At 46.1% G+C, this 26,459-nt stretch overlaps 1 protein-coding gene across 1 annotated transcript in view; it reads left to right on the top strand.

The window, feature by feature from the left end:
* The window catches only part of NEK5 (NIMA related kinase 5), a 58,003-nt gene that overhangs the window by 24,297 nt on the left and 7,247 nt on the right, over window positions 1-26,459 (top strand). Inside the window, exons 14-21 of the mRNA XM_090026789.1 lie at window positions 3,241-3,324; window positions 3,429-3,533; window positions 7,358-7,438; window positions 8,188-8,253; window positions 9,854-9,977; window positions 21,447-21,578; window positions 23,194-23,334; window positions 26,269-26,383. Coding sequence (XP_089882915.1) covers window positions 3,241-3,324; window positions 3,429-3,533; window positions 7,358-7,438; window positions 8,188-8,253; window positions 9,854-9,977; window positions 21,447-21,578; window positions 23,194-23,334; window positions 26,269-26,383 — 848 coding nt within the window. The remainder of the gene's footprint in view (window positions 1-3,240; window positions 3,325-3,428; window positions 3,534-7,357; window positions 7,439-8,187; window positions 8,254-9,853; window positions 9,978-21,446; window positions 21,579-23,193; window positions 23,335-26,268; window positions 26,384-26,459) is intronic.

Below are 26,459 nucleotides of genomic sequence, written 5' to 3'. Positions count from 1 at the left end.
CATCCCACACCTCATCTTTTTAATTCTAGAGTCCTTGCCCAGCTAGTCATAGTCTCTCACACTCGCTCACTCTTCTTTGTTCTTCCAGCATCTGTGCCCAGCTAGTCCCTGTTTCTCCTCTTCATTAGTCATCATTAGATTACTATTTTCCTTAGGCGTGCACTGATACAGATTTTGGGGGCCGATACTGATAGCCAATTTTTAAGGAGGCATATCAGCCAATACTGATCTGATTTCTGATACAGCTGCGTCCAGCTGGTAAGTCTGCTGTGGTGGAAGGGAAGTGGGGAGGGAAGGCGCGTAAGGGGCGGGGGCCAGAACAACGCCCCCTGCAGTGAGGGATGGAGTGGGGCAGGCGGTGCCTAGTCAGGGTGGGGTGGGGCACAGGATAGAGTCTCAGCTCATCCATGGTGGGGTGGGACACCCCAGGAAGGCATGGTGGGGGGCGTGTGCCTCTGGATCAGCGTGGGGTGGGGCAGGTAGGAAGGCTGCAGCTGGGCTCTTCTCGGCAGAGGCTGGGCTCGGGGTGGGTGGCGGCAATGCTGGGAGGGGGTTATGTGCGGGGGTTATGTGGGGGGGTCTGCAGCCACCCCAAATTTAACCATAGCTTCCCTCTATGCTCCCCGCTCCCAGTGCTGCTGCTGACAGCCCTGGCTCTTCCTAGCAAGTGGGTGGAGATGGGGGTTGAGCCGAGGCTGCACCGGGCAGGCAGTGGCAGCACTGGGAGGGGGGGCCATGGGGAGACTATGGCAAAATTTGGAGTGTCTGTAGCCCTACCCCCATAGCCCCCTCCTAGCATGTTGCCACCTGCCCCAAGCCCAGCCCCTACTGAGGAGAGCCCGGTGTAGCCCCAGCTCCAGCCTGCCTGCCCCACCCAGGTAATCCCCTCTCTGTGCCCTCTGGATGAGCCATGGCTCTGTCCCTGTCCTCCCTCACTGCGGGGGGTGTTGATCTGCCCTCTCCGTGCCCCTTCCTTCCCCCATCCCCTTCCACCACAACAGACATCCTGGCTGTATGTAGCTCTCCATGCTGCTGGGCTGTGCTCTGCGCTGCCTGCATGTTGCATTGCGGCTGTGTATGCACAGCATTTATCGGCCAAACTATCGGCTGCATCAGGCTGATTTCCGATACAGACAGTTTTCTTTATATTGGTGCTGATCTGATGTCAGACCTCTAATTTTCCTCCTTTTTCCAGTTTCTAGTCCTCTGCCTCTCTTTCTCCCAATCTATTACCTCCCAGTCCAAGCCTCTAAATTCTTTCTTCCACCTTAGTCCCATCCCTTTCTTCTACAGCTCCTTGTCTGAGTCTCCCCACAATCCCTTATGTCCTCATCTATTCTCAGTATTTCCTTCTTTTGTTTTGAGTCCTAGTTTCTTTTGGATCTTATTCTACTTCCTTGCCCTACCAGTCAGAGCTGCCCCCAGAGCTTTCAGTGTCATTTGCCTGGTTCAGTCGATTCCAGTCTTCCAAGATGAGTCTCCACCCAACCTCCAGTCACAACTTCTTTCTTCCCAGTCAAACAGATTCCTTGTCATACTTTCTTTCTTTCTCCCAAGTCTGGCTCTTGTTCTTCCTGCCTTTAAAACATGTGCTTCCTCTTCCACACTGCCAGGGGAGCCTTGAACTAGAGCCTGACCCACAGCTTTTAGTTCTAATCCTGGAGTGTATCCAGCCCCATTTAACTATGAGTAGCAGTTACAGAAAAAAATCTTGTTTTGCCTGTGTAACCCCATTATATGTGGAGCACGCTTAATGGGAATGGCATGCGTGCAGTCTGGTCAGCACAAGACCTGTGAAGGACTGGAGCATGCTTCCTGTGCTCAGAAACTTTGGAGCCTTTAGCTGTTAAACTCCACGAAGTCAACTGTCCAGGTGCGAAGTTAGATTTTGTGAAGCCAAACTTAAGTAAATTTCCATGATCAAAGCAAAGGGTATGTCTCTCACACAAGGGTTATTCCTTTTTTCAAATTTCAAGTCCTTACTCTGAAATGTTAATGTGGGTTACCCTACTTACTCTACCCTACTACCATGCTCCTGCCTAGTAGCCAGCCTGTTTCCACCCTTGGCTCTACCATCCCAGTTTGAGCCTTTACATTATAAAGTTCTGGTGGCAGAGCCCTGTTGGCTAGATGTGAAAAGACAAAGCATCAGGATGAATGCAGCTCTTGCTAACAGAGCTTCTGCCATGTAGGAAAGCTGGTGTGACTCTGGTACCAGAAAAACTGTCAGCAAAGCACTCTTTACACAAGGGTTCTCCATGGCTTTAGCTCTCCGACTGCAGTTAAAGCAGCAGCAGCCCCTGTAGAGGAGGTGTAGCCCTACAGCCAATGCCCAGCCAGTCCCTAGCTGTATTTTTGGATATGGCTGCACATGTTGTCTAAAACCTTCTAAACATTCTGCTGCAAACATCTGGCATGGGAAATTTCAACCAAAATTTGACTAAGGCAGGGCTGATCAACTGGTAGTCTGCAGACCACATGTGGTCCCTGAAGGGGTAGCATGCAACCTATGGGCTCCCACCTGCCCATCATTCTCCCTTCCCATTTGCTCCCTTTGCGGTAGCTGGGAGGAGGCTGGAGTGCCAGAGCTGCACACTTGTCAAAGAAGGGAGATGGTTTGTACCACAGGTGGGTGGAGGGGGTGGGACACATTGCTGCATGTCCTGGGGCAGCCTGTGTGGTGCACACCGCTGGGGAAGGGGGAGCTGAGCTGTGTGCAGTCCAGGGTGGGGGGTGTTGGGCAACCAAGCTCCATCTCTCTGCCTGCTGCGCGTGCAGCAACTGTCTCCCCTGTGGCTATGCATGGGAAGCTGGGCTGCTTGCATTGAGGGGAAGGTGGGGAGCCTACCCACATAGTTCACATGGCTGGGAGGTGGGGTGGCACTGTGTGTACAATGGGGTGGGATTGGTCAGCCCCCCATGGTGCATGTGGTTGGGAGTGGGTTGGAGCCAGACTTCTTGCACTGTGTGGGGGTAGTGCTGGTGGAGGAGTAGGAGGGGGTACCCACAGGGTGGGGCTTCTGAGTCTGTGGCATGTTGCCCCTGGCTGGCCTGAAGTTGGACTGCCTTGAACTAAGTTATAAGCAACTGAAAATAGGGTCTTGTAATGGAAAGTATCAGATGATCTTATAATAGCTGGGGCTACCGGTCTGTTTATTAGTAGGCATATATTTGCATGTAATTAAAATTGTTTTGTCTAATAACAGAAATTCATAATCTAACTGAGGTGCTGTTTAACAGGAATACCTTCAGCAGTTGCAGAAAATTAGGCAACAATACCACAATGATGTAAAGGAACTTCAGTGTAGAGCAGGAGCCCCACAGGTAAGAAAACCCACACACAGACAAAGTACTAGAAACGATCATTTGACATTAACATTCAATTTATGCAGTAACTAAAATGACTATTTTGCAAACATGATCATTAGGAGAATCAAAAAATACAAGACAAAACCTACCTTGTGAAAGAAGGTAAAGCTGGGAACCAGTCTGATTCCAAAGAGACTCCTGCAAGAAGAGAAGAACCAGTCCAGGTACTAACAATGAAGATGAACAGTGAATAGTAGAAATCATGGAAATAAGGCATGTGTAAATAACTTAGATCTGATATTGATGCTTGTGCTGTATGTGAGAAACTCTCTGTGCTCTATTTATTGTTAGAAAGGTTCCCTTTATTTGGTCCAAGTTTGTTCCTACGATGTTGTCCTTCATGTATCTGTTATGGCACTGTTTTGCTTTATTTGAAGTCTGATAAATTTTCTTGATTTACTGGTTAAACACAACAGATTGACTTTTATTAGTATATGTTTAGGATTGTGAATCCACAAAAGATGACAAAGCTGGTAGGGAAATACAAATCGCCCGAGCGAGAGACTAACATTAGAGGGATGGGGTGAGGAGGGGAATGCAACTAGGTTACAGAAAATACAATGTTAGCCAACTGAACCCCGGGGTGGCGAAAGGGGGGATGGGGGAAGGGGAGGGACGGAGTTCCTGACAGTGAGAGAGAAAGGAGATAGATGCACACAAACCCATTACAATGGTCCACAATGGTGGAGGAAGTAGTTCAAAGAAAGTGTCTCAGTCCATATAGAGTCTCATTGCAGGGGTCCTCTTCGGGTGGAGCAGGGTCATCCATTGCTGAAGAATCCTCTCTAAGTGAAGTCCATCTGGTGCAGCGGGGGGCAGTTCAGGAGGTCCCCTCTGGGTCCAGTCTGGCAATGGTTTGTCTGGGGTTGCAGTACTGGCAGTGGCCTGTGATGTGTTCCACATAGATGTCATGGGACCAGTGGATGATGTTGGACACCATGAGGCAGCGGATCAGCTTGGCGTAGCGGCAGGAGACACGGCAGGCAGGACGCTCTTGTTGTTGGGGTCCCAGGCTCCAAGCATTCCCATGATGAGTGCATCGACCGTCACATCGTAGACATGGCCCCTCTGGATGTTGGCCAGTGGGGCATACTTCTCCCACTTGTGAGCCCGGGCTTGGCGCCAGTTCTCAAAGGGGATGGTTACCTGACCTTCTTGGCCTCTTCGTTCGTGAAGGCGATGTCGGGTCGCATCTGGCTCTCGCAGCCCGGGACAGTGCGGTTAACAGAGATCTCCCCCAACTGCAGCTGGGACGGCCCTCACCAGGTGGTCCTGGACAGCGTTGTGGTGGAGCTGCCAGGCTCTGGTGTGCGGCTTGCAGCTGCACAGCATGTGGGGGATGGTCTCTACCGCTTAGCTGCACCATCGGTACCTCTTGTCCTGGTAGGTGAAGCAAACAGCCCCATTCAGAGGCAGGCAATTGAGGTGGAGGAAGCGCCAGTCCGCGAAGCGCGTGAAGATCCCACTGGGCATGAAGTGGTTGCTGGAGTCCCACTGTGAGGTGACGTCAAAGACCTTGCCCTGGTGGGGTTTGGCCCTCAGGTCACTGGCGTACTTGTTTCAGATGGCATCCTTCAGGAAACCTCTCCAGGAAGGTCCTCATGTGGGGCGCCGGTCGGCATGCAGGGCTGGTTGCAGGGAAACTCCCAGCTCCCAACACTCCTCAGCCCAGGTTCAGGTGTAGCCAATGTGTTTCCCGAGGCAGTGCGTGGTGCTGTGGGCTTGGCTCCACAGCAAGGCAAAGTCCCCACTGTATCTGCTGAATTTGCCCTCCAGCAGGCCGCTGAGAAAGGTGGCCAAGTCACGTCTGGTCGGCTGTCTCGCGATCCTCTTGCGGGTAATCTCAAGGACACTGGCAGTGATGATGCTTACTGTGGCATCCAGGCAGGTCAGGAGGTGGAAGTCATGGGTGACCACCATGATGTCGCAGAGGTCTCCCATGCGGGCGACATTGGCATCTCCCTATCTACTAATGGGGGCAAACGTTGCTGAGTGCAGAGGACTCTGCAGAAAAGGAGAGGTAGAGTTTTGTTGTGGAGAGGCAAGATTTAAGAATGTTATACTACAACCCTGCCCTGTGGTCTTCTCCTAGGAGGAGGCTTGGGAACAAGCTGGGGGGGCGGGAAATGAGAGACAGAGAGTTCCCAACTGTGTGCACCATTTACTTTTTTCTCACCAGGAGTTGCCATATTCACCTCTTCTGCAGGGCTAGCAGCATCAGTGTAATTTTAGTCTCAAGATAGAAGCAGATGTTGCCTTTCCTCACCTTTTTACCACCAGAAACATTTTATAGCATCACAAAGCAAAAACAAATAAACATCCGTGTATTTTGTTGTGCCCCCAATACCCAAATCTTTCACTTCACAGCTCCAGTGCAGTGGGGAACAAGATGTTTCATCCTTTTTTGCCAGTGGTGTTCTACAGCAGCTAGCTTATTTGCTGGAGATGAGGGTTGGAAAAAGGATTTGGACCATGGCAAAGAACCATGCGTTGAAACAATGTTCAGAGCGAAACAGAATTAAAGTCAATTTGTTTAGCAGCATTTTAGTTTGCAAAGTGCAGCTCCAGTCATACAAAACCTCCAATTTTAGGCGATTTGCTCTCTGAACAATCCATTTGTGTGTGTGTGTGTATGTATGAATGTATATGTTACACCCTGGGGAATTACACAATTATGTGCTCATGCAGTTTTGTGCATAAAATGCATAACTGCACATAATTTTGCATAATTTAATTGGGGTGAGCGTTAGCCTCCACCTCTGTGGGGCTCCTGGGACTCCAGCTGGGAGGAGGCACTGGCAATCATTCCACAGAAAGATATACAGGGTAACTTTTTTAAAATCAATTTCTCTCTCCCTCTCTCTTTCTTTCTCTCTCAAGCAACCTGCTTGTCAGAGCTGTTGTTACCTAAGAGGACATGGGTGGGCAAAATATAGCCCATAGGGCTATCCAATTCCAAGCCATGATTTTGTTCTAAGTGGTTTCCTCATTATGTTAGAGACAATGATTTGTGTTGAAATATTGAAACTGTATTGCAGCTAAGACCTGATCCAGTGCCTATTGGTATCAGTGGCAGACATTCCATTGACTTCAGCAGACTGTAGATCAGACCTGTGCTAAATAGCTGGAGGAAGGGGACCTGCAGATCTCTTGACTGGATAGACTGCAGGATGGGAATACCATAGGCTCAGCCAGTTTAGTGGAAGTGAAGGTTAAAACAGCATGGAAACTTACTTTCTCATGACATTTAATAGTAAAGGCCTGATACCACAGTGCTTGACCTCAGATGAGTTCACGGACATCCTCCATCCACCTGAGAAATTGTTCCCACTTTTAATATTTAAAAATATTAAACTGTTTAAATTGTAATGACCTTTCATTAGGGAGATGATGACATGCCTTCATGCATGGGACTCCTTAAAATATTGCATTGTTTTCATTTTCTCTGTTTGTTTGGCAGTTATCTAATAAAGACCTATGTCCTGGTTCCTGACCCAGGTGTAATTGAATAACTGTGAAGTGTTTCCAGGAGACAAGCTATTACAGGGAGTGATTAGTCTTTCAACAGTTAAGAGGGTTACTAACTTCCATTTTTTTTATTATCTTCTAATATTGGAGCTAAAACACCTTGAAATCTGTTGCACATGATTCTCTTACAGACAAGTATTTTTTTTTTTGGTTTGTTGTGAGTAATCTACCAAAGCTTAGCAGTTTGAAAAATCAGCCTTTTGCAGTCTTTGGAAAGGCTCCTAATTTATTTTGCCAAGTTAGCCAGCATTGTCACTTACTTTGCTGTTCAGTTCTAATTACCAGCGAGGCAATGAGTGAAATATTTCCACAGAAATGTGCTTGTAGGAAGTTAACGACCGTATTTTCTCTATAAGCCAGACATTTTATAGATATATTATATCTAGTCTGGTTCTAAGGAGTGGTTGTATACTTATGCTTCTTGAATTTAGTATACAATGTGTTGTTTTTTCTCATAAAGGACCTTGAACAAAACTTGAAACAAATCAGACTACAGAACTGGCAAGAGAGAAGAGTCCTGGAAAAGAAGCATAAAACGAAGGTAACTGAGGTCATTCTCTAACATTCTTTCCCTTTATCATTTTCCCGTTTGCTTCAAATGGTTCTATTACGGGGTGGGTAATTATTTGGGCTGGGGGGCTACTTAGGGAGTGTTGGTGAGCTGTTGCAGGCTGGATCAGTACCCCTCTGCCTCCCTGGCCTGCAACAACTCATAAAAACTCCCTTAATGGCTCTCCATGGAGATGACCCAGGGTATGGGTGAGCAGGGCATGCTCTGCTGGGCATATAGGATGGGGCTGTGGGCGGGTGGGGAGCAGTGTCTGGGAATGGGATAGGCAGGGTTCGGGCTGAGATCACAGGACACTGACAGCACAGGGCCAAGTCCTGGGGCAGAGCCCCAGTCTGTTCCCAGCATGCCCCTGCCTGCAGAACCGATGCCCGTTATACGGACATGTGGGTAGTGGATCATGGCTCTACCCTAGCTCTGGTCCCACACTATCACTGCCCTGTGATCCTGCTCTGTGATCCTGGCCCTAGTCAGGGTTGCACCTTGGAAATGTTCCTTGAGGGGTGAAACTTTGGAAACCACTGTCCTTAAACAGTGATAACATCTGCTCTTAGGCCTTGTCTATACTAGGCTGCTCTGCTGTCATTATTTCTGGTGTCAGGCAGCAGCTGCTACAGGGAAGCAGTCAGAATTTGTTTATGTTCACATACTTGCAGTCCTTTTTAAGGTACATATATTTTGATAAAGTATTTTAGTAGAGTCTGTGAATATTCTTTTCTTAGGGAGGAGTAAAGTTTGAAATTAATTTAGACGCATGTGTTCCTGAGGAAGACACCATGCAAGAAGAGGTATGTTGTAGTAACTTTAAAATACTTTTACTTCAGTAGACTGAAGACATGATAGCAGCTCCACGATTTAAGTTGTAATTAGGCTTCTATTCCTGTCTCATTTCCTCTGTTGTTAGAATAAGTCCATTCTACCCGATACTGTATAATTTTCTACCTGAATAAGATTCTAAGCGAGAAGTTTGATGGTAATGTACGATGCTCCCATGAGATAAGAAACAGTTAAAGTGGAAGTTATATCACTTCTGTAAAAGTTTTTTGGGAACATATCTAAACAGTGGATTTGTTTATAAACTACACACTTGGCTTGTAAATGACTTTATTAAAGGTACCTTTGAGAGTTAGTGGAAAATATTAATGGTCATTCCTGGAGTTATTACAATAGACATGAATCTGTGGTTGTTCCATGGACTTCAAAAGTGCACTGCATTTCTGAAAAAAATTATATAAAAACTCCTTATCAGAAAAATTCCTATCAGTTTATAAACTCAGTCCCTTTCATATTTATAATCTCTGTAGAGAGAGACCCCCCCACAGGGCGTCAGTTATGTTCAGAGATTATAATTTATGCAGAATCAAGGCGGAGCAGTGGGACCAAGAGCCCATCTAGTTAGACTGAATTTATAGAAGTGAACTGCACAAGCTCCAGGACCTGATCCTGATTGGTCTGTCTTGATTCATTTTATTTTCGCACTATGCACTGCCATGGCCCAGACTCTTGCAGCCTTCGCGAGCTTAACTGGAACAGAGATCATTAGACCTGGTAAAAGAATGAAGCCTATACAGCTTTGCAGAATTAGGGATGTACTCAGGACTGTCTTACATAGCTTTGGTGGGGTCTGTACCAGAGCTACCATACATTTTGTGGTTCAGACAGCTCATGTTCACCAACCTAGGAGTTAAGTCATTTGGACAAGACATCCTACTGTTCCCTAGTTCAGGTACTTGATACTTTTTTCCTAAAACTCTGGTATAAAATTGCTCAGAATGCAAAAAAAAACATATCCTTTTTGGTGGAGGGTTGAGCTGGCCTGTGAACAAATGTAGAGGAGAACAATAATCATTCTTCATCGTTTTATTGAAATAAATTCAAGAAAAATAATATTTAAAAGATGGGCCCAAGTCATTCATTACTTCATTGCTCCAGTTTGCTACCTGAGTGGCTCCATTTTTATTACAATGAAAGCTCGCCAGCACAAAAAAGGAATAAATCAGGTGCGCTATGTTTGGAAGAAATTAAATGATCCTTTAGACAGCATAGGGTTTTCATTTGTTAGAACTTGAACTTTTATAGCCATAAAGTCAAGATGTAGTTATGATCAATATCTATTAATTTAGGAGGTTATGGATATCTGTACTTTAAAAATCCTCAAATCTCAAAGGAAAACTTCTGTCCAAAACATGTCTCTTCATTTATTAGTGAGCCATCCACCAGCTAGTCTTTTTACATGTCTGCAAAGCTCTATGAAAACCAATGTTATACCAATAACAAAGTATGTTCTGCAACTCCTGCTGTAACATTTGTTACATTCTGAATGAGAAAAAAAATGGAAGTGATTAAATGTTTCTGTTCTGATTCTTAGTAAACTCCATTTTGTTTTAGGAACCAGATAAACTTAATGAGACTCTAACTTTTGATGACAGTGAGAATCCTAAGGAGAAACTGGTGAATGTGTATGAAGAGCACACAGACAGAGCTTTGGAAGAACTATGTTGTCAGGAAACAGGTATTTTATAGTGCAGGTTGGATCAAGTGAGTATCTTAATTTGAACATACAGGTTTCCCTTGCTTTATGCGGGTTCTGTATGTGTGAATTCACTCTTATGCAATGACGCTTTTTATACCAACATTTTTTTTATATGCGAGGTAAATTCACTCTTATGCAATCGGTGTGATGGAAGCCTGCAGTCAGTTGCTTTGTGAGGTGCATTGTATGAGTGATGCACACCAAAATACAGTCTCCTGTGTGGATCTGTGCTCCTCGCTCATTGTCCGCGACACGTTTCTATCGTTGCCATCCTCATTGTGATAGTGCCCTGTGGTTGTGTGTACTGTCTGCTGCTGCTGAGTACCAAATTTGTCTTATAAAAGTGGTAGAAATGGGCCTGAGGGTTAGTACAGTCAAGGTCTTGGAACGTATCCCTATTCATTACATTGTAAAGTGGGTTCCCTTTACGCAAATTCGAGTTATGCACCTTTTTCCAGGAACACATGTACAGCATAAAGTGAAGGAAACCTGTACTATGTTCAGTCAGTGACTGCTACCATTTCATAGATTTCATAGACATCAGGGCTGGAAGGGACCCGGAAGATCATCGAGTCCAGCCCCCTGCGCGACGGGCAGGAAGTCAGCTGGGGTCATAGGATCCCAGCAAGATAAGCATCCAGATTTCTCTTGAAGGTGTTCGATGTAGGTGCTTGAACCACCTCTGATGGCAGGCTATTCCAGACCTTGAGGGCTCGGACAGTAAAGAAATTCTTCCTTATGTCCAGCCTGAAATGGTCTTGCAGGAGTTTATAACTGTTTGACTTTGTCATCCCTTGGGGTGCTCTGGTGAACAATTGTTCCCCCAGGTACTGGTGAACATCCCTGATAAACTTATAGGTGGCCACCAGATCACCCCTGAGCCTACACTTTTCCAGGCTAAAGAGTCCCATAGCTCTCATCCTATCATCGTAAGGTCTGTTTTCCTGACCCCTTATCATGCACGTGGCTATTCTCTGGACTCTCTCAAGCTTCTCCACATCCTTTTTTTAATTGTGGAGCCCAAAACTGGATGCAGTACTCCACTTGCGGCCTCACCAAGGCTGAGTACAAGGGGAGAATTACGTCTCGGGATTTGCTTGAGAAGCATCTATGGATGGAAGCCAGCGTTTTGCTCACTTTACTAGCTGCAGCATCACATTGAAGGCTCATATTCATCTTGTGGTCAATCGTGATCCCTAAGTCCCTTTCATCTGTAGTGCTAGTGAGCCTATAAGGATGCTGCAGGCTTTTCTTCCCAAGGTGGAGAACCTTGCATTTTTCGGCATTGAACACCATAAAGGTTCTTGTCCGCCCATTTGCTGAGCCTGTTGAGGTCAGCCTGGATTGCCCTCCTGTCCTCAGGTGTGGATGCTTTACCCCAGAGTTTGGTATTGTCAGCAAACGTGGTCAGTCTGCTTCTGACTCCAGTGTCCACATCATTAATCAACAATATAGGTCCAAGAACAGAGCCTTGGGGGACCCCAGTGGTCACAGGGCAACATGACGATTGTCTTCCATCAACCACCACCCTCTGGGTTCGACCATAGAGCCAGTTCCCTAGCCAGTGGATCATGGTGGCCCCAAGGGTGCAGTTGGTAAGTTTTGCCAAGAGGTGATCTTGGGATACCAGATTGAAGGCTTTTTTGAAGTCAGGATATGTGAAATCAATCTCCCCTCCCTTATCCAGGTGATAGGGCTCCTGGTTGTAAAAGGAAATAAGACTGGTCAGACAAGACCTACCCACAACAAACCTGTGCTGGCTATCCCTCAGAATATTGCCATTGGCCAGTCTGTTATGAATGGTCTCTTTAATAATTTCTAAGACCTTGCCCAGGATAGAGGTCAGGCTCGCGAATAATAATTCCTCAGGCACACATTTTTAGCAGCACCAAAGATGTATGTGCAAATAGGGTCAGGGCAGAGACAGAAAATCTCAGATTACTCTGAACCACCGAGGAAACCCCAAACCGGAGCTTATATACCCTCTCTCCTGAGCACATGGGCAGAAACAGGAACTCTTACAACATTTTCCGGTTCATACAAGCATATATGTTAATGACGTCACGTCATACATCCCATGTGCATTATAATTAACTATTTAAGTATGCGGGGTGGGTAGGCTTATATGCATCAGCTAATTACGCATGCCCAGAAAGCCCTCTAGGTCACCAAAGGTTGAAAATCCCCCTTCCTTCCCCCCCCCCAAGGAGTTAGTTGATTGAATTACAGTGTCTGTATCCTTCATGTGGATTGTCAGGGGAGTGTGATTTAGCATAGAAAGGCTGACAGATTGGTCAATACAGTAGAAGGGAGTGTTACTTTTTAGCACAATGGGTTTTTGATAGTGTTTCCCTTTATCAGATATGAGGCAGAAACTGCAGACCGTGCAGTTTCAGTGACACTCTATATTCATTATGCATTCCTAATAATAATATTTCTAACAATATCCCCCCTCAAGATGCTTTCTGCTCCTCACTGTTATTTAGGCAAATCAAGATAATTACGAGGAATTTTTCTGAGGACCATGACTTTTGCTGCAATCTGTGCTTTAAGGGGGACTGTTGCAACTTGCATTCCTTCTACTGTGGTGGTTATCAATCTAGTGAAACAAGGAATAAGGCAAGGGATAAAAATTAAACCAGTCAGAGCACACAAAAGCATAAACCCTACTTTTCTCCACCAGAGTCCTCCAAATAATTTAAACCACCAGTCTTTATCCCATGTGTTTTCCCACGTTTGTATTGGTACATGGGCTATTTTCCTGATCTCTTTGGCCATCTCTAAGACTACTTTCCCGTTATCATCTATTTGGAGGCAACAATTAGAAAGGTTGAACTTTCCGCAGACTCCGCCATCCTCTGCGAGTAAATAGTCTAAGGCCATTCGATTTTGGTATATGGCTGCTCTCATCTGAGAACTCTGTCGGGCCAGTAACTCGAGAGCAGTGGCAGTCTGGTTAGTAATTATTTCCAAGACTGCCTGCAACCGGATGATTCTATTTAGCATGTATATTGGTGTCCGGTATCCCCAACTCCCACCATTAGCCCATGTAGCTGGTCCATAATACTCAATAATCCTTTGAGGAGGCCACTCATCCTCCTTCCACTTTTGGGAGCCACCCTGTGTCAAACTTACATCAGTGCTTCTCTTGGCCCTTTTCCAATCATCATACAAAGAGACTCCCAGCTTATTTCCAACCTCAGACGGTAGCAAAAAGAAAGCTGGTACAATTACTCCAATATAGCAAGTTCCTGTCCACCCTTGTGGTAGTATTGTATACGCCCATCGTCCGCAAATCCAATAGTATCCTCTTAAGGCTCTATTTTCTCTATTAGTGGCATTTGGAGGGGCCCAACCATAGAGCATCTCGGGAAACCCCAAGCCTCCTTCTGGACCCAAAGGACCAGTGGCTGTGAGGCCTTTTTTCATGGAACATTCCCATAGCCCATCCTGATTCTAGTCTGTACAATCTGTCCGATCATTACTTTGATTTGTGGCACTCCAATACTTATTAAACCATACAATTGTTCCATTAGGATGCTGCCACACTAGCTGATTATACCCTGAGCTGTTAGGATAATAAAGCTGTTCTAATTTTGTAAGGTTCATCCATCTTACTTTTAAAGTCCATATGCAACTGCTGTGTCCCAAACTTTTTTCTGTACCAGTATTACTGATGCAATACTCTCCCAATGCCACTTGGGAAAGCTCCCAGCTGCGGTTCTCATCCCATTCTTGACTAGTACTCTTAACATCTGCCTTACTACTCACTAGCCACTTTGGGGCCAAAGGAAAAGCCCTCCAAGGCCTCCGGCCTCTTGGAGCCCCCCACAGGCCCAGCAGTTGGTAAGATTAAAAGTACCTGCAATTCTTTCCATCATGTCAAGATACAAATTTGTCCCTGGGGGAGCAATTGGGGAAAGCGGGGGTATAAGCCGGCGATTAAGGCTGCTCAATTCTGCTTCTTTCACTATACAGATAACAACAAGGCATATTAAGATTCCCACCATATTTTCCCCTTTCATGAGATCAAATACAGCCTAAATGTTTCCCTTTTTACTTTCTTGTCTGATTTTCTGAACTTTGATTAAGCCGTCTCAGGCGCACTTGGAGATCACCAGTAGGTTCACAGCTCCACTTGCTGGCTTCTTGTTCCGAAGACGACTCAGCTTCCGGAGTGAGCTCGTCTTGGGAGTTGATGTCCTCTGACGCTCGTGGATGTCGTTTCACACGGGTATGGTGTATCCAACAGTAATGGCCAGCAACCTTTACAGCGGTGTGGGTTGTTAGAAGTACCTGGAAAGGGCCACTCCACCTCTCAGTCAAAGGTTCCTTTTTCCACCGCTGCACCAAGACCCAGTCTCCCGGGGAGAAGTCATGTACCGGTACGTCTAAAGGCAGACGCTGAAAGGAGGCTGCATACCTGTGAAGAAAAGACAAGACAGACTGCAAAGCAATAACATACATATGAAGCTCACTATTACCTAACTCAAAAGTTACATTTTCTCGCATCCCAGGGGGTAAGACTGGAGGTGGTTTGCCAAACATAATTTCATATGGGGTCAATTTGAGGCCCCGTCGGGGAGTGTTTCGAATGCAAGTAAGAGCTAGCGGCAATGCTTGAGGCCACTTAAGGCGCGTTTCAATACAGATTTTGGTGAGCAGAGTCTTCAAAGTCCTATTCATGCGTTCCACTTGTCCTGAACTCTGCGGTCTCCATGGTGTGTGTAGTTTCCAAGTGATCTTGAGAGTTTGCGCGACTTCTTGAACCACTTTTCCCACAAAGTGTTGTCCTTGATCCGACTCGATGGACTCAGGCAGGGAATACTGGGGAATGATCTCCTGTAACAACTACTTCACTACTGTAGCCGCAGTGGCAGTCCTGGTGGGCCAGGCCTCGACCCAACCAGAGAGCTGGTCTACCATGACAAGTAAAAACCCGTGATGTCCGGACCGTGGGAGCTCGGCAAAATCAATCTGCCATGCCTGTCCAGGGTACGCTGCCCAGGGTCTACCTCCCATTGGCACAGGGGGTTTCCTTCGAGGGTTTACTTTCTGGCATGTGATGCACTTGGTAGCAATGCGCTGAGCTTCTACATATAGCCCTGGGGCTACTGCTTGGCGAATCACTAGATCACCCATAGCCAAGCCTCCCATATGGGTTCTTGCATGGAGCTGTTGCAGCACCTTCCGAAGCAATGGCCTGGGTATCATGACCTTTCCTCCCGATACTATCCACCACCCCTGGGAGTTCTTTCCTGCACAAGCTTTCTGTGCAAACTTATCTTCTTCAGGGGAATACTGCGGGACTAAATCCTGGACGTATGGCCATATGGCATGGGACATGGCCTGCCTGGATACCTCCTCCGCTTCTCCCCCAATAAATGCGGCTTCTTTTGCTGCTGCATCAGCCTTTGCATTTCCAAGCTTATGCTTTTCCTCAGCAGCCTTCCCATGGGCCCGCACATGAATGACTGCTACCTCTTTAGGCTGGTGGAGTGCCTCTAGTAGCTTGATAATCTGGGGGCCATTAGCAGTTTTATTCCCAGAAGCCATAATGAAACCCCTTTCTTTCCACAATAGTCCGTGCGCATGGACTGTAGAAAAAGCATAACGAGAGTCAGTGTATATATTAACCTGCTGGTCCGTCCCCAGCTGTAATGCTCGGGTGAGCGCAGTGAGTTCCGCGGCCTGTGCCGACCATGAGCTCGGCAATGACTCCCTCCATACTACCTTATCCAAGGTTACCACTGCACATCCTGTTCGTCTTTTTCCATCGATGACAGAGCTGGAGCCGTCTACGAAGTATTCAGCATCTGGGTCTTCAATTGGATCCTCAGCAAGATCAGGCCGCACCTGTGTGGTTTGATTCAGGACCTCAAGGCAGTCATGCGTCGGTTTCCCTGGCTCTGGCAGCAAGGTTGCAGGGTTTAAGGCTGTAGTATGTTTGAAAGTAAGTCCTGGATTAGAGAGCAAAAATATCTCATACCGTGATTGTCTGGAGGGGTTAAGAAACTTTCCTCCCTCAGTCCCTAGGATCTGGGGAACTCCATGAGGGGTGAGTATTTCCATATCCGCACCCATGACTATCTTCTGGGCTTCTTCAACAACCACTGCTGTGGCTGCCACAGCCTGAAGACAGGCTGGCCACCTGAGTGCAACTGGATCTAGAATCTTTGAGTAATATCCCACGGGTCTCCAGGTCGGGCCTGATGGCTGTGTCAGCACCCCTGATGCAACCCCTCGATTTTCATGAACATACAGTCGATATGGCTTTTTACTGTTTGGGATGGCCAGGGCAGGGGGCTGAATTAGTGCTGCCTTCAGCAGATCAAAGGCATGCTGCATTTCTTTATTCCATTTCCATTTAGTGAGACTTTCCTTAGTCAGTGAGTCATACAGTGGTCTAGCCTTTCCACCATAATCTGGTATCCATAGTCGACAGAACCCAGTTAGCCCTAGGAATGCCCGCAACTCCCTGGGTGACTTAGGTGCGGTTAGACCTTGGATTGCCTGTATGCGAGCTGCACTCAGGGCCCTGACTCCTCTTGAGAGCTTATATCCCAAAAATGTGACTTCAGGCTGACATATTTGGGCTTTCTCTCTAGAGACTTTATATCCTTTTTCCCCCAGAGTGTTTAGCAGTGACCTGGTGGCTTCCTCGCAGAGCTGCAAGTTTGGGCTTGCAACTAGCAGGTCATCCACATACTGGAGGAGAGTCACTGCGGGGTGTGATCCCTTCCACTCCTCCAAGTCCTTCTGAAGGGCAAGTCCGAAAATATGGGGGGCTGCTATGAATCCTTGTGGAAGAACTGTCCACATAAGTTGGGCTTTGTGGAAAGTATCTGGATCCTCCCATTCAAAAGCAACAATTTTTGACTCTCTCGGTGAAGGGGAATAGAGAAGAAAGCATCTTTCAAATCTAGCACTGAAAATATTTCAGCTTCCCCCGGTACTTGTGTCAAAATCGTGTGAGGGTTCGGGACTACAGGATGGTCTGAAAGGACCTTCTTATTTACTGCTCGTAGGTCTTGGACCAGTCTGTATGAGACCCCATCTGCCTTCGGCACTCCAAGAATGGGGGTGTTATAGGGTGAGGACCCTTCCACTAGCCATCCGCACTTCTTGTATTTCTCTATTAATGGCTTGAGTCCAGCTCTGGCCGCTCGGCTGAGTGGGTACTGTTTTACCCGAACGGGCTCCTCCCCATCCTTGAGTACGATCCTTACCGGGGAGACCGACTTAGCTCGCGCAGGGGTTCCATCAGCCCATACCGAGGGGTCTACTCCAATCATGTGATCTTCCGGACTTACTGCAGGGCGTCGGTCCTCCAGGAGAGCCATCTGATAGTTCGAGCTTTGCTTGACAGGTAGCTGGACCACCATCTGGTCGTCTCTGAAAAAGATCTCAGCTTGCAATTTTGTGAGTAAGTCCCGCCCAAGGAGTGCAACCTGGCAACTTGGAGAATATACAAAGGAATGCTCGAGCAAATGGTCCCCCACTTTGGTGAGGAGTGGTTTACAAACAGGGAGTCGGGATTGCGTTCCCTCAATCCCTTCCACAAGTACATGCTGTTCACTAGTTCCTGCACAGGGGGGTTTTTCTGGAATCATTGAAAATGTAGCCCCAGTATCCACCAAGGCTTCAAAGTTTTTGCCACCAACCCTAATGGTTACCATGGGATCTTCTCGGGCTCCAACCCGAAAGGTAGTGGTCTTAGATCCCCGTCCCCTTCATTCTGTGTCCTCACCCTTTTCTTCTGCCCGCATGAGGTGTCCTCTCGGTTCCCTCTCTCTCTTCTCCTTCAGTTTTGGGCATTCCCTCTTCCAATGTCCTTTCTCTTTGCAGTAAGCACAAACGTCTGCTCCCACTCTTTCTCCTTTCCCCTTCTGTATCCCAGCCTTTCCAGGGTTACCTCTAGTTATAGCAGCTGCCAGTGCTACCATCTGTTGCTGAGCCTTTTTATCTTCCTTGCGCTCCTGTACTTGCTCACGATTCCCATATACCTTATATGCAATTTCCACCAGCTCTGAAATCGGTTTCCCAGCACCTCCCTCAGTTTTCTGTAACTTCTTACGGATATCAGCAGCAGATTGACCAATAAACATAAGATTTACCATGCGTTGATTATCTGGGGCTTTTGGATCTAAGTCCAAAAACCTGTGAAACACCTCATACAGCCTCCCAAGGAAAGCTGAGGGATCCTCCTCTCTTCCCTGTCTCACTTCATACAACTTAGACAGGTTAGTAACCCAAGGCACTGCCTTTCCCATTGCTTCCACTATAATCCCCAGATACTGTGCACTCAGCTCTCTTCCTCCTGCAGTATGATTATCCCATCTCGGCTCCTCAACAGGGCAGGTATCACGCAGAGTACGACCAGCAGCTCCCTCTGACTCAAGTCTGGCTGCTGAAATACGCTCTGCCATCCCCAACACTAATCTCCTTTCCTCCGGGGTCAGGAGGGTCTGGAGCATCATCTGGACATCAGCCCAAGTGGGTCGATGAGTCTGCCCAATAGATCGAAACAGGTCCCTCATCTTTTCAGGGTCTTCACGAAAAGAGGGGCTCTGATTCTTCCAGTTAAATAAATCTGAAGTACTAAATGGGGTGTAGACAAAAGTTGCATTGCCCCCCTCTCCGATAACCTCTCGCATTGGACAGTTCAGCACTGGCTGTGACTCTACAGGCTTGCGCAAATAATAGCCCTTATTCCCTGATTCAGATGGGGCACTTGGCTGAGGCTCACGCTCTGAATCATTAGGTATGCATTGATACGCCGGTGGTGGTTTCCCTAGGGAGGGAGCGGTGGTGCAGAGGGACTGGATCCCGAGGAGGTGTTTGACTCATCTTCGCTACCTGACAGGGCAACCGGAGCGCGGGTCCGATACTCAGCCAATTCAGAATTCCCCCCCTCCTTAGACTCAGGGAGTACGGGCGGTCCTCCTCGAGTCTTTTCTTTAACAACCATCACATGAGACTTTACCAAATAATTCTTAATCCAAGGTGGCTGATTTTGAACCACCCACAACCAACAATCAATATAAGGAAACTGATTCCAATACCCGTTCTGCATAACTATTTCATGGATAGCTATCACTTCTTCTACCACTAAGGATCCTTTCAGGGTCCAGTGGACCCCAAATGTTGGCCACTCAAGTTGACAAAACTTAATTATATCACCTTTTTTCATTTTTACTCCGTAATCGGCCAGCTTTGCGAACTTATTGAAATGACACAACATGTATTTTAAGGGCGTATTTGAGTTTTCTACACGGGAGCTAACCGTACCCATTTTGCCCACAAGAGTGCGCCCAAGGCACACCAAATACCAAAAGATCCTTACAACAGAAGGTTCACTGAGCCAAACGTTTCTCAGCGATCTTTTACCCCCCTTATTTTGGATCCAGAACCAAATTGGGCAAAGGGAATTCGTATACTCACTCAGATACCCCAGAGATCTCGATCAAAATATCGAAATGTGTACCTGGCGATTCCAGAAACTAAGAATTTGCACAGGAGCCTTTAACGTCCCGACTATCCCGACTCACGTCACAGACTCCAGGGGCGAGCCCAAAAAGTTGGCTCGGTGCGCACTGCCCATGATGCCGGAGGCGATTTGTCGATGGATTTCGGGGTCGTCCAAAAGGGTCCCTTCGTGGTCGCCAAAATTGAAGCAGAAATCGCGGTTCGTTTCTTTTGGAAGCTCGTGAATAATAATTCCTCAGGCACACATTTTTAGCAGCACCAAAGATGTATTTGCAAATAGGGTCAGAGCAGAGACAGAAAATCTCAGATTATTCTGAACCACCGAGGAAACCCCAAACCGGAGCTTATATACCCTCTCTCCTGAGCACATGGGCAGAAACAGGAACTCTTACAACATTTTCCGGTTCATACAAGCATATATGTTAATGACGTCACGTCATACATCCCATGTGCATTATAATTAACTATTTAAGTATGCGGGGCGGGTAGGCTTATATGCATCCGCTAATTACGCATGCCCAGAAAGCCCTCTAGGTCACCAAAGGTTGAAAATCCCCCTCCCCCCCCCCCCCAAGGAGTTAGTTGATTGAATTACAGTGTCTGTATCCTTCATGTGGATTGTCAGGGGAGTGTGATTTAGCATAGAAAGGCTGACAGATTGGTCAATACAGTAGAAGGGAGTGTTACTTTTTAGCACAATGGGTTTTTGATAGTGTTTCCCTTTATCAGATATGAGGCAGAAACTGCAGACCGTGCAGTTTCAATGACACTCTATATTCATTATGCATTCCTAATAATAATATTTCTAACAGGCTGATGGGCCTGTAGTTTGCTGGATTCACTTTCCTCCCTTTCTTGAACCAGTTTATTTGGTAGGATCCTGTTTTACAAGTTCTTGCTTCTGATTTCTGACATATCATTATTAACATTAGAATTGCACTAAAATCTATTTAGAAGGCAATTCAATTATTATTCATCTTTTTTTACTTTGTGTAGCAGGGACCTAAGGTTAACCCCCATTACTTATATGGTGATATAGGCAACTGGGGGAGAGCTAAAAGCAGGTTCTGCAAAGTTGGAGAGAGCAGTTGCAGGCTTGTTGCAGAACTCCAGGCTCCTGATAGTGATGCTCAGGGATCCGGGTTTTCTGTTTCCCATGGAAAAACAGAGAAAACCACGAATTTCCTTATGTCCAGCCTGAAACGGTCTTGCAGGAGTTTATGACCGTTCGACCTCGTCATCCCTTGGGGCGCTCTGGTGAACAAACGTTCCCCCAGATCCTGGTGGTCACCCTTGATAAATTTATAGGTGGCCATCAGATCACCCCTGAGCCTACGCTTTTCCAGGCTAAAGAGTCCCATGGCTCTCAGCCTGTCATCGTAAGATCTATTTCCCTGACCTCTGATCATGTGCGTGGCTCTCCTCTGGACTCTCTCAAGCTTCTCCACATCCTTTTTGAATTGCGGAGCCCAAAACTGGACGCAGTACTCCAGCTGCGGCCTCACCAAGGCCGAGTACAAGGGGAAAAGGCCGGTGCCATAGGAGAGTGGTGGGGTAGGAGCTCACCCAGCTGTGCCCTGCTCCTTTCAACATCTGCCACCACTTCCCACTCTAGGCCCATTCATGAAGGGACCAGGGTGGCCCCTGTGACTCGGGGGAGGTCGGGGGTTGAGTTGAGTTGAGCTGAAAAGCCTGGTTTGCCTGCAGCAGAGCATGCTGCTCAGAATGTGACAGCTGGCAGCGCAGATGTGCTGCAGGTTGGAGGGCAGTAGCAGCAGCAATTCTCAGAGGAGCAGCTAGAGACACCACTGGTTTGCAGCAGGGATGGGGAGTTAATGGTGCGGGGAGGAGAGTGCTTTACTCCTTACACACTAGCTAGGTGCTGCAGAACCCCTCAGGGGATCTCACAGTGTGCCATAGAACCCCAGTTGAAAATCACTGTGCTACATTTTCCCTTAGATGCTGATGTGGTAGATAATTTCCTGGAAAACAGAAAACAATGGCAAGCTGAAGCCCCACAGACTGTTCTGAATTTTTTAGCTGATGCTGAGGTCACATCTGTCTGCCCTACAATGGATGGAGATGAACTTGGTATGAACTTATTTTTATTGCTTACTACATGAATACAAACACCAACTAAATTCTGTCAGTGGGTTATAGGCACTTAGGATGGTGCTTGATTTGGGAGTTCCACAGTAAACCGTGCCTTGGATCTGACATGTTTGATTGGAATAACTGAAGTTATCACATCTTAAATCAAAGGATACAATAATCTTCCATTCATGTTAATGTGTCAAGCATTTTGTGCCTCTCACAAAGAAACCCAAAAGCATTTCACATCTCTTATCAATATTTAACTAATGCTGCAATCATGAAAAAGATTGGGGCTTGCTCTACATACGTGTACAAAGCTGGGACAGAGGGTCAGCAGCTGTCTTCTTTTCCTTTGAAAATGTGCTCGAAAGAAACCAGACTTAGGCCTGGTGTTCCTGGCATATAAAGATCAAGGGGTTTCTATAATAGAGTCCCCCAAAATGGAGTGAGGTGGTCTTGTCTGCACTAATATGCTGTAAAGAGGCCTTCCTGAAAGTCCTTCTGATACCAGTTATCTCACAATGCCAAGTCTCTGCATTCTCTAAATTAGCTAAATATCTGGGACTGCTGCTGCTAATGCCAGAATGGGGCCCTATAGGTTGAATTTTTGCAGTGCCTCTATTAGTTCAGGCACAACTGAAAGCAGTTTCTAAGTGAATGAAGTTCTGGGCTCCCGTTACTTGTACTTGTGAGTGAAAACTCCGTGAGCACCACTGGCTGTTGAGATTAGGCCCAGCTAAAAAAACCAAGGCGTACAAGTTTTCCTGGAAAGACTGCTTATATCAGAGCCTTAACGATTTTCCTCTTCCTTTACCTCCAAGCTTCGCATTTTAAAGACTTGCCTCATACCTACCATTCCCTTAACCAAGGCAAATTTGTACCAGATTTCCATTGGAGCCTGTTAATCTGTAGTTGTCTAGAACAGTGGCCCTGCAGGCCAGATCAGTCCTGGGGGCCTGGAACTGCCACCTCCAACTTCTTGCATGCTGGGAGTTGGTTCCTGGCAGCCCAGTGCTACCTCCTGTCACCAGGATTAGGTCCAGGGTGCCCAGCACCACCTCTCCTGCTGGAATTGGGTCCCAGGGGCCCAGCACTGTTCTTCCCCACCCAGATTGGTTTCTGGGGGCTTGGAGCCACCCCTTCCCATGCCAGGATTGAGGCTTGGGGGACCACCACTGCCCCTTCCTGCTGTTAGGATTGACTGCCCCCTCCCATCCCACCTGCCAGGTTTGGGTCCAGAGGGGACAGTGCTTCTTCTAAACTGAGCATTGCTATCCCTACATAAAACTGCTCCATGTGCATGCTGCACAACTGTCCTGGGAAGGGCTGTGGCATGCATGCACTCCTGCTTCATTAAAGCTTTGTGAAAACCCTAAAGCAGAAAAGTAGGCATTCCTTACAGTATCAGTCTGATCAAATACTTCAGACAAACAAACAATCCTTAAAAAGGAAAAATCCCAGAAGGAAAATGACTTGAACTTACCGGGAGCCAAGGAAATTATATACTCCCATATAAAAATGAAAGAAGTGTTGAGACTGGCAGACAGAATGATGATGCCAGATCAGTCATGGCTTACTGCATACAGTGACCTTCAGTATCTCCTATTTCAAGCTGGACAGATTATTGTCATGCCTGAAGAAACCCCAGAAAGCAGGAAACAGTGGAATCGAGAGACACCAGGGACTCTACTGAATATATTAGGAGCAGCAGAGCTGTCTGAGGACTCCTTTATCTGGACTGAAGGGGAATTTGGTAAACGTTTGCTTTGTGAATTAGAGGAATTGTCCTAAGAATTTCTAAAAAAATGAATGATAAATATATGCTAATTATGTCATAATGATATACATAAGACTTTCAGCATATCCATAAAGAATTTTTCTTTGGTACATTATCCATGTGACAGGTGACTTGTGAACTGAACACAAACTTTTGATCAGCTGGAATGATATAAGAGTCAGTCAAAAATTAAACCCTCCCCCCCCCAAAATTGGTGTCATGCTGAAATATATTTCAGTGTAGCCTGTTGTCACTGATTGCTGGATCTACATAGTCTTGCTGCTTGTTGATTAACATCTGTCCATATTTCATTAAGTCTCTCATTCTAGGTGAAAAGGTGACTTGGGCTGTTCATGAAGCCATGATAGTTCTACATCCCCCACCGCATCTTTGAGTATGAATCTTTTTCTTAGGGCTTCCTTTAGAGGATGTAGCAGGTCACTTAGAGCCCTACGTTTTCTGCAGGGCAATGAGAAAAGACCTCAAATTCAAGGTTTCTGATGGTTACTTAGGGTCATGCAAGCAGAACGTGGAGGAGCTTCGCAATGGAGGGGCAGTTAAAATGGTTGGCTTCATATTCTTGCTGAGCAAATTGCAATTCGTCTCAAGTTTTAGGCAAAGCAGAAGTGCTCACAGCACAGCTCTGACAGATTCCAATGAATCTGCTAAGTACCTTGTCACAACAAGGACATAAGACAAGAAAGGAAAAGAAGTGGACCCCTTGCTTAAGAAGTAAGCCACACAGTTGCCTTTGATACCTCAGAAAACCAATAGAAAGATTTCATTGCCATTCAGTCCCTCTGCCAACCACAACAAAAATAGAATAGAACTGTTCCTTGATGCAATTAAGATTCTAGCTGCCATTTTCATAACTGCTGAAGCCAACTGAGATGGGACCAAAGCTCATAATTACAGTCTGACTGGTACTAACATTCAAGCTAGAGATGGAATATATTGCTAGCTGAATTGCAGCCATAGATAACCTGGGGTTTCTGGTTTTTTGTTGTTTTTTTTTGGGGGGGCGGGGAGGGGTTGACTGACCAGTGTGTTTATAATTGACCTCCTTTCTTTTAACTTTTAATAGATGAATAGTCTTTTAGAGATAAAACTTTAGGACACCGGGTGAAAACATTCAGTGGCAGATGAAATACAGTCTCTTCACAAAACCAGTATAGCTGAATGGAAAGGAATTGATTTGATACACTTGGCAGATTTTCTTAATTATGGGATAAGGACTGGTCATGCTGGGAAATGCAGCCCCTAGTATTTTAAAAATAATGATCTCTGGCAATCAATGTTTTATCAAAGTATTTTCCAGTTTTGAGAAAATTTGATCTACATTACAAACAGAAACCTGTTTTTTCCATATGCTAATATAAATTGCTGTATATTTTTTGTAGCATAACAACAGCTGGCTTTAGGCCCCTACCATGCTGTATCACAGCTTTCTGACATCAGATTTAAACCCTTAATAATCCATATAGCAGCATTATGATGCACTACTTAAAAATTCATAATAACATTTTAAAATGTCTAAATTTTGACAACATGCATTTTAAAGGGTGACTAAAATACAAACTCCTATTCAAAGTAATGCTTTTGTAAAAATACTTTAACTAGGGCAGTGGAAAATAAATAAGTTTTGCATGCACAACTGTAAATGTCAAAACCTAGCATTTTAAATAGATTATAAGAAAAATTCATTCAGTTAAATAACCAAAGAACTTTGATTTGTTGGAGCAACCCCGTTCTACAATAATGTGACTCCCTAACTATAGTTTGGTTTAAGTGTCTTAGAAGTATAAGACCTGACTACTGAAACTAGGCAGGCCCTGAAACTAATGCTCATAGGATAACAACCATACCCAATTTATCAATTTAAACCAGCGAGTACAATATTTTGAGCACACTTTTAGGACTTTTTTTCTTCCAGCTTGCTTACACTTGAGTTACTCAAATGATCAGGTTAACTTCCATCAAATCATTTGGAATCAGGTCTCTAAATCAGGGGGTTTCAACCTTTTTTAACAAGTGTACCCCTTTTGGTGGCAGCTGGATGCAGGATGTTCCTTGCACGTGGTGGCCGCCACCTACTGCTGTACCCTACTTTCCCACAGCTGGTTGCATGTGCGGTTCTGCGGGCTGCTGATGGGCCTCGTGCACAGCCAGTCGTGCACCTCCCATCAGCAACACGCAGAGCCGCTGCTGAGCAGCGCCTTTGTGGGCTGCAGAGGGATACTGCTGCTCTCGCCCTGCCTAGCCCTGCTCCTGGGAGGTGGCAGTGCAGGGTGGTGGGTGGCAATCACCACGTGTGAGCACTCCAGCCCCACATCTGTTTGCGGAGGGGTACTGCTGCCCTTGCACTCCCCCGCTCCATCCCCATCTGCCTGTGTGTACCCCATCACCTTTCCAAATACCCCTAGGGGTATGTGTACCCCCAGTTGACAACCCCTGCTCTAAATAACAGTAGAACAAGCAGCTTTTTCATATTTCAGTATCTACTTAACTTTCAGATTTCTGTTCCCTTCTACTTTCAAACACAAAGAAGAATATACCTAGTTAGTGAGTTACTGGGCATGTCTACACGTTCAGTTAATGTGCTTTTGATAATGCGCATTAAAGCTAGTACCTCCATTGTGAGGTACTAGAAAAATGTGCATTAATTTATTTTGATGTGCTATAGCTAAAGAGCACCATTTTTTTGTGACACTTTAATGTGAATTAAAAAAGCCTAATGCATGTTAAAGCTCATCATGTGTAGATGCGCCTACTGATATTTATATTTTTCTGTGAACAGGAGCAGTGGCAATCAATGAAGTACATTATGTTTTAAAGAAATTATTTTCAAGGTTTTCTGTATTGGCTATAATTCACCTACATATAAAGGTACAGTTTCTCCTTCCTCTCTAGAAAGACTATTAACACCTCGGTTGCCAAAAGAGGATAAGGAAGATAACTCAGAAACAGGCTCTTCTATTGATGTTGATGAAGACAGACTGCAGCCAAGATCAGATGACGATGACACGTAAGTTAGTGACATTGATAAGGTGCCTTCAGTCATGTTATTCCAGCATAGAAAATAATTGTATCAAATGTAGTTT

The sequence above is a fragment of the Crocodylus siamensis genome, chromosome 1, assembly GCF_052110815.1.
Source record: "Crocodylus siamensis isolate JL-2025a chromosome 1, ASM5211081v1, whole genome shotgun sequence".
Taxonomy (NCBI): Eukaryota; Metazoa; Chordata; order Crocodylia; family Crocodylidae; genus Crocodylus; species Crocodylus siamensis.
The sequence above is the reverse complement of the archived record's forward strand: the minus strand, read 5'-3'. Positions and strand labels throughout refer to the sequence as shown.